Here is an 8812-nt window from a genome sequence, read left to right as displayed (position 1 = left end):
TGGTGGCTCAGAAGAGCCAGACTGGTGCTTCGGCGGGTGGGGGTGGTCCCAGACCCTGGTGTAAACTATAGGGGGCAGTGGGACTCAATTCCCCTGGGGTTTCCTGGGGAGGACAATGCCCCTGGCCTGCTATCCGTATCACGAAGCTGCTCAAGCTGTTAGGTTCTTGTGTTCAGGCAACCCAGTTTGTCTGTCTTAGTGATGTCAGCCTCCCAAGTGGTAGCTGGCCGTCACCTAGGATTGTTTGTAACTTGGCTTCAGGCAACAGAAATCAGTTCATCTGGGAAAAAATGACTCTGATTCAGAAAGATATGAATGCATTTTTTAAAAGACCATACACTTAATTATTGATGGCATATATCTTCTGTAAATATAAATAATTTCATATTGAAATGGTGTAATATTGATGACTAAGTATGGGCCTGGATTGGGTTACTCCCCCTCCTGAACTGAGTTGACCCCCTGGAGTGAGGTAGACATGAAGTAAGTGCAAAACCTCTGTAGCCAAATCAACCTTCCAACTAACCCCAAAGGGCTTGATCCTGTGCTTCTGGCTCCTTAGGCTGAAATCCTCCTCCTTGAGTCCTTCCTGAAACTTCAAGTTGTCTAGGGTGTCGCACTTGTATTCGGGCGCCCCACAAAGTACGGTCCAGGTTTCAGGGGCTCTTAAACAGCCTTCCGGTCTTGCCACGAGTTACCTCGCTTGACCCGGTTTCCTACTTTGCCCCGACTTCGCTCGTCGCCCTTGGGGCACGCAGCTTGACTCGTGGGATCTCCGAGCTGCCCAGCAGGGGCACACCTCGTGTCCAGTGGGGTCTGCGAGCTGCCCAGCGGGGTGCACAGCTGGCTGGGGTCGGAGCTCGAAACTTCACTTCCCAACATGCACACGGGAAACTGAGACTGTGCACATGCTCGGGGAGGGGAGGGGATCCCGGCGCTTCCCCGGGCGCGCCGCAGCTTGCCTGCCGGAGACTTCCCTGTTGTACACGAGACACCCACCCACGCTAAGATGGCTGCGAAAAGCTCGCACTTTCACCTGAAAATGGAAGAGACGATCGAGAGGTGCCGGGCGGACTGCCAGTGGGAGAGGCAGCTGGCCATCGTGGGGCAGATGCGGGCGCGGGCGTCGTCCAGCCCCCGGCACAAGGGCGCCAAGGGAGCGCCGGAGTCCGGTAAGTCCGCGGCTGCCGTGCCGGGGGAAGGGAGGTCGCCGCAGCGCCAGCTCGACTTCAGCAGCGCTCACATTTTCCCCGCCAAAGGGAAACTTCTTCGGAGCCCTCCCTCGGCTGGCACGCATGGGCTGGTTGCCGCCGCCAGCCTTTCTCCCCACCGCTCTTCTCTTCCGTCCTCGTCTTCTCACCCCCACCATCCCGCTTCCTAATTTGTAAAAAAGTGGTCCGTGGGCTAGTTAGATTTCCTGCTGGCGTTGTCCCATGCACGCCGAATCCCTGCCCCCGCCGCCCCCACCAAAGCCGCTTCGCTTAATTGGCTCTTGTGCCCGGAATTGCCGGCCTCCCGCGTCCCCTTTTCAGCTCTGCTTTCTTCTGTTCCCGTTAGCCACCCCCAGACTCTCGAGTATAGGGCACGGCGCCCCCTCCCCCAAGTGGGAAATCAGGGATCTGGAGAAAGTCTGCCGTCCAAGAGAAGCCCCAAAGGAAATCGAGTTTGTGCTGTGCTTCTGACACTTTGCCGCCTGGACAAGGCTCGTCTGGATCTCCTGACCTGGGGAGAGTGGCTCTCTTGGTTCATTTTTTTTTAAAGGTTGACAGGGGGTTGATTCCTGAGCAGCTCACCTGACACCTTGGCTAAGAAAGGTCTGCGCCTTTCTATTAATTCATAGGATAAAGGAGGTGGAGCTAGTAGTTGAGAGGACTGGGAGGAAAGATCCTTGAGAAACTGGTACATTTCTGTCCGCTTGCCTTGGTTGTGTGTCTGTTTTGTTATTCTCCGTGGCCTCATGTTTATTGATCTCTAAAGGCTTGATATCCTGCCTTTCCCACCATTCACAACGGCGCACAGCAGCATACTGAGCAGCACTTGTCAAAATAGGCACAGATTTAAAAAAAAAAAAATCCCTGAATAAAACAAAACCCAACAGCTCAAGTTTCTAATTTTTAAAAAAGGCCTTGGTTTGCAGCATCACCCAAAATATGCCAAAGTGGGCATGCTCCTGCTACTTCTGGGAGACACCTACACAGAGACACAACCATGATTGAAAATTAATTATTTACTTCATGTACACCCCACTTTTCTTTCTAACCGGGACCCACCACCATTCTCCTCTCCTCTACTTTATCCTCAAGCAACACTCTGAGGTAGGTTAGGTTAAGAATCTATGATTGGCCCAAGTTCTAACAGCAAGTTTCATTGGCTGAGTGGAATCTGAACCCATGTCTCCCAGATTTTAGTTGACTTTCTAGCCATTGCACCATACTGGTTCTCCAGGAAAATGCTCAGGATTGAGCTGCAAAACATGAATTGAATTGAACCAGGAAGCATATAGGTTAGTATTCTTCAGGAGACAGGATGGAACCCTCAGGTGGGTCAGGGACCCAATAGGGTTGCCATAATTTCTCCTGCTTTTCAGAAGGATTGGTTGCTAATACATAAAAGTACAAGAGCAAGGTTACCACACCTTAGGCCTTTCTTTGTTTCATTTACCCTGTCTTTTATTCCAACACGGATCTGAAGTATCTTACATCATTATTATCTCCATTTTATTCACAGAACAACCCTGTAAAGTAGATTAGGCTGAGAGAGAATGACTGACCATATATCGCATACCAAGTTTCCATGGCAGAATAGTGCTTAAAACCTGGGTCTTCCAGATCCTAGTCCTGATAGTTGATCCATCCACCCACCCACCCACCCACCCACCCACCCATCCATCCATCCATCCATCCATCCATCCATCCATCCATCCATCCATCCATCCAATATACCACCCCTCACTGTGACATCTTGGGGCGGTGTACATAGAGCCAGTAAAATGGAACATATATCAAACCATTTTTAACAGTAAGAACAGATCATAATAATAAAACACTCAACATCAAACATAATTTTGGAGCATTAAACAGTATGATAATGGTAACAAGAGAGGAGAAGACCATGTGCTTGGTACAGACAGTGGAGTAATACAGTTGCCTGACAGGGATGGGTCCAGGCTGCAGGGAAGCCTCCTGTTGCTGGCCTTCAGCCAGAAGCCTGGCGGAAGAGCTCTGTAGGACCTTGATCTTGGGGAGCTTGTTCCACCAGGTTGTAGCTATGGTCAAAAAGGCCTTGGCTCTTGTTGAAGCCAGGTGGACTTATTCAGGGACAGAGATCACCAGTTTGTCTGTGGGGAGACAAGGCCATTCAGCAATAAAGAGGATTCCCCATGGCTTTATCCCTATGGTTCACCTCCAGACACTCGGCTTGTGTTTCTGTTCCCAGCTTTCTTGGTCTGCTGCTCACTTTCCCAGACTTGACACCAGTGAGGCCTGGCTCCATTCTTCTTGTCACATGGCTGTAATACCACATGCTAGCAACTTAGTGGGATCTGTAACCCCCTCCCAGGTTTCACAGGGGTGTTCTGGGTCTGGAAAGGTTAAGGATCACTAAATCAGGGAACTAATTAATTCATTTTAAAACAGGAGTAATGTGTTCACACCTACATGTCCTATTCAATAGACTAGCAATTGCATTTTGTACCCATTGAAGGCTCAAGGGCAGCCCTTAGTAAAACACATCCTATTCTTGAAATTGCAGATGACTCATTCAGCTGAGTTTAAGAGAGGGGATGACTTCTTACCTGTGTGCAGTTGGGAAAAAGCCATATTGAACTTATTTTTTTAACCATATGGAAGGATCTGATCTGATAAGACTACCAAGGACCTTTCCAGACTCCATCAAAGTGAATACCACATAATCCAGATTGAGTAGTACAATCTCCCACAGAATGTCAGCTTCCCTTTGTATTTTACATCTGTTATCTATCTCCATGTTTCACGGAATCCCACAGGCCATTCTATACATGGCCTCTTGGACACCAGAGATGCTTTCAGGAATATCTTGGTACCACCTGGTAAAATTTTAGGCTTCATCAGTAACTGCCCCAGGCAAGTTAATACTTCCCATATGTGCATGTGTAGGATAGAGGTCAGATCCCCACCATCTTTTCTAAAATCTGCATAATCAAGTGGGGAAGATAACTGAGAAAATCTCTTAAAGCCAAAATAGCAAGCTCTATTTCTCCTCACACATAGCTCAAAGCGCTAGTGTGGTATAGTGGTTACGAGCAGTGGAGTTTGATTCCCCACTCTTCCGCATGAAACCTGCTGGGTGACCTTGGACCGGTCACTGTTCTCAGAACTTTCTCAGCCCTACCTACCTCACAAAATTAGGTGCCTGTTGTGGGGAGAGGAAGAGAAGGTTATTGTAAGCCACCGAGTAGAGAAGAGTGGGATATAAAAACCCTTCATATTGGGAGTCATCTTCTACAAGGATGTTTTGTGATGCTTTGGGCTGATCCTGCGTTGAGCAGGGGGTTGGACTAGATGGCCTGTATGGCCCTTTCCATGATTCTGTGAAAGGTAATTGAAGAATAGAGAAGACAAAAGGAAAACACAATTTCTTGATAACTAAATTCTTACAGAATCTTCCAAAGATCTCCCTGTCTTAGTCAGGGGAGCAGTTGTATTATTCAGCAGGTGCCTGGGCCTGGCAAAGGTGATAAAGTTGGCTTCTTTCTGAATCCTATTTCCAGGGGTCTCTCAGTGCCTGAGAATTCCTTGCTTGACCAATCAGAAGGTAGGATATCCAATCAAAACTCCCATCAAAGGTGGCTTTGACCAATTTTTTTCTCAGGGCACTGGAGTGGTGTATGTACAGCCCCAAAATAGTGTGGTGTGCAAAAGATAGTGTGGGGGTACAAAGTAGAAGGATTAGCTATCGAACATGGGAAATTCTCTATTGAAGCCTCTTCCACTAGACAGTTTGACCAGTCATTGTGACAGCAACATTTAAAAAACATTTTAAAAGCAATACCAAGGAGCAGGGAGTGGTTTCACTTGGAACTGTTACCCAGAAGAAAAAATATTCTAAGAATTGTGTTTAAAAATAATAATAATGATAGTTGTGAAAATCACATTACTGATTTTCACAACTATCATTATTATTATTTTCTCCTTTTTCTGGGTTTTCACACCTCTTTTTAAAAAGTCTTTCTTGCAATAACCACAAAGTCACTTTAATTCATTACTAATTAATTACAAATTAATAACATTAATTAATGTATTAATTCAAAATTAAAATGAATTACAAATGGAGATCACAAGTAAAAAACGTTAAATTAAAAACAATTAAGGCATTCTGTAGCATTTATAACTTAAACCCATAACCAATCTACCCCTACTGATATCTATATCAACTGTAGTCAAATAATTAAATTATCTCAGAATAGTTTAAGTTGCCCTTTCAGCCTGAGTCTTTCCCAGTACTTTATAAATGGACTTCACTGTTTGACAGATAATTATTACTTCTTAACCTTACCTGAATTACAATATTACGTTCAAATGAATTTTTTCTCCTGATGAATATACACAATATGTACTTTCTGGTGAGGGGTACAAGGAAGTTGTGATAACTAATCACCAGCACATAGAATTTGTGGTGTGATGATTTACTAGAGTTTCTTGTGGACTTTGCACTATTTCTTCCCACAAGGCACAATCCTGCCTAAGTTAAGCATTGTGCAGCCTGATCTGATGCATCTTTGCTCAGAAGAGTTTGTGTTCAGTTTGAACAGCCCAAGCAAACACATTAAGATCCACTGATTTTAAATGGGAGAGGTTTTAATTAATGAGACATCAATGTACTTTTAATTGTTTTCTTGTCAAGCATGGGTACGGAGGAGAGAATGAAAATGATCACAATCACTTAACAGAAGGTAGTGATTTCTCAGCTCATGCTACAGTTTCTAAGTGGCAAAAGAATGTGTTTCTCTCTGTTACGACCCCCTTTTATTCTGACAGAGCCTTTGCACCATCAATAGCTATCTAATAAGCAGAACATGAAAAGCTGAAGCCTTTTCTGGCTTGCAAGTGAAGGGATCTGGAACAGTTTCTCTTGTTAAAACTTTGGGCAGCTGTTAGAGCACTGCTGGATCCATCTGAGTGCCCTGTTTTCCTTGCAGATTTCTCTAGGAAATAAAGGGCCCTGGCCAGATGCACCAGATTCCACTTGCCTAGGGCATGTGAAGGATCCAAGTAGTTTTGTTGCCCCCAATCAATTTGAAAAGTGATTTATACGCTTTCATATTATGTCATCAAATTTTACAGGAACAGCTGGAGTTGATGAGCTTTGAACTCCAAACGTGTATTGGGCCCTAAAAGGAGCTTCATGGAAAATGAATTGGGGCCACAGCACAAACACATGCACACAGGCTATGTAAGGCCAAGCAATATGCGGTGGGCTGTGTTCAAATATCTCTCAGCCTCCCATGTCATTTGGCCCACAGGGAGGTTGCCACAAATTAAAGACTGGGAAACTGAGGTTGAGGTTAAGAGTTCCTCTATGGAACTCAGAGTGGCATTCATGGGCTGAGTCTCTCCCTTTTCAAGAATCAATCTAAGTCTGAGATGTATACAATGTTAGTGCAGATTTCCTCTTCTGGTTATCTGACTTCTGGACTACACTGGTTATCCATGGATTTATATAACCTGGGCCTTGGAAATAAGGGTAAGTTCAAGGCTTAGGGCCTCTTTTCTTACAGCCCCCCTCCCACTCATGCACTTTGGCTTAAGCAAAATAATTAGTACTTCTTACAGCAGGGAAAATACAATTTTGCACACAGGGTATGTACAAAGGGCCAGTGGTCCAGAAGTACTGTTTTCGTAGTTGACGCTGGTCCACCTAAATTATCTCAAAAGCAGGCCTCCAGTGGGAAGGAAAGTTCTTCTCCAGTAGAAGAAACCCACTATACTTCGTAAGCAGATGGCCTGGGGGCTAGCTCCTCCAGAAAAAGAAAGTTTGGTTTTTATAGTCTGCTTCTTACTACTCGAAGGAGTTTCAGTGGCTTACAATCACATTCCCTTCCTCGCTACACACCATCCACCCTGTGAGGTAAGTTGGACTGAGAGCTCTTACAGTCTAACAGAACTGACTAGCCCAAGGTCACCCAACTGGCTGTACGTGAAGGAGCAGGTAATCAAACCTGGTTCATAGAATCATAGAGTTGGAAGGGGCCATACAGGCCATCTAGTCCAACCCTCTGCTCAACGCAGGATCAGCCCAAAGCATCCTAAAGGTTCTCCGGATTAGAGGTTGCTGCTCTCCACCACTACACCAAGAAGGAATTCCATAAAGGGGGGGCCTGCACCAGGCAAAATCTTCTTCAGCTGAGGTCTTTCAACAAACAATGACTAGGCCTCATGCTCCACACTCTTCCAGCTCTCCCCCAGTCACTCCTACATACACTCCTTCCAATCTGCAAACTGAGGAGCATAAATAAATATATTCCCAAGGTTCTACATTTATATTTCACAAAAGTCATATCCACTCTGTAGCTTGCCTTGAAACTTGATTTTGCAACTAGTCTTTTCCAAGGAAATAAATTGCCTCATAATTCTTGTGTTTATATATTGCACAGAACCCCATTTCAGACCTGGCTAGATGCCATGGTTTGTTACTGAGGAAATCCACCGTCTCTTGATTCAGGGCCATGTCCAAGCTTTAAATGTAAAGCAGTTTTCCACACTGTTTAACTGAGGATTCATGGGAATAATGCTCCTAAATGGAGAGTGGCGCAGAGTGGTAAGCAGCAGAAATGCTGTCTGAAGCTCTGCCCATAAGGTTGGAAGTTTGATCCAAGCAGCCGGCTCAAGGTTGACTCAGCCTTCCATCCTTCCGAGGTCGGTAAATGAGTACCCAGCTTACTGGGGGGTAAACGTTAATGACTGGGGAAGGCACTGGCAAACCACCCCATATTGAGTCTGCCATGAAAATGCTGGAGGGCGTCATCCCAAGGGTCAGACATGACTTGGTGATTGCACAGGGGAGACCTTTACCTTTACCTTTATGGAGGCTATGGGTTTCTTATCACAGAATTTTCTGCATCCTCACAAAAGCAGTTCTGTGTTCGTGGATGGCAGGAGGGTAGGGGGCCACCTCCAGATTAAGAAATTCTTGGAGATTTGGGGGTGGAATTTAGGGAGGACTGGATCTGAGGAGAGAGATTTGGCAGGTGGGAACTATGGGGTGGGGAAGAAACAAATCTTTAACCATGATAGTTAAATTAGTTTCTTCCTGATGGGATTTCTAACTTAGGTTGGTTAGTTCAAGCAGAGTGCATCTTTTAAAATCAGATTTTCTTTTCTCTATTTAAGGTCTCTGTAGGGAGGAGATTAGGGTAAACTGATATGATTCATGTTCTTGCATCGTGTTAGGAGTTCCCTGCTGAGTGGGATTAAGGATTAAGAAGTGAGAAAGGAGGTGGTGGGAAGAGAAAGTCTGTGGCCTCTTTGCCAAATTTCGAAAACCCCATACCACTATCTTTGTCTTGATTGTTTCTTAGATATAGTATAGATTAAACCTGAAACATAACATTTTCAACAACAACAAAATGGTCTGGAGAAGATCATAAAGGAGTGGAGCGGATTACTCACCAGTTTTTCCTGTTAATCTCTGCCTCACAGCAGAGTTGAAGAGCTGTTGATTTCTCTGGAGGGGCTGCACTGCCAATTGTTTCTTGGCTAGTGGGCCCCACTCAAGCATATGTGTGCATTTATGCATGCACACTTACACATGTGCACAGATGAAAACAGGAAGAAGT

General features: G+C 45.3%; 1 protein-coding gene across 7 annotated transcripts in view; it reads left to right on the top strand.

Annotated features, from left to right (window-relative positions):
- The first annotated feature begins 711 nt into the window (after positions 1-711).
- The window catches only part of TTC7A (tetratricopeptide repeat domain 7A), a 198468-nt gene continuing 190367 nt past the window's right edge, over positions 712-8812 (top strand). Inside the window, exon 1 of one of the 7 annotated variants that reach the window (XM_077336978.1) lies at positions 712-1172. In XM_077336978.1, the coding sequence (XP_077193093.1) occupies positions 1010-1172 (163 nt within the window). In that variant the 5' untranslated portion in view covers positions 712-1009. The remainder of the gene's footprint in view (positions 1173-8812) is intronic. The other 6 variants (XM_077336969.1, XM_077336951.1, XM_077336995.1 and 3 more) reach the window with 6 other exon arrangements.

The sequence above is a fragment of the Paroedura picta genome, chromosome 1 (genome assembly GCF_049243985.1).
Source record: "Paroedura picta isolate Pp20150507F chromosome 1, Ppicta_v3.0, whole genome shotgun sequence".
Lineage (NCBI taxonomy): Eukaryota > Metazoa > Chordata > Lepidosauria > Squamata > Gekkonidae > Paroedura > Paroedura picta.
Note: the sequence above shows the minus strand (reverse complement) of the source record. Positions and strands in the feature narration are given on the sequence as shown.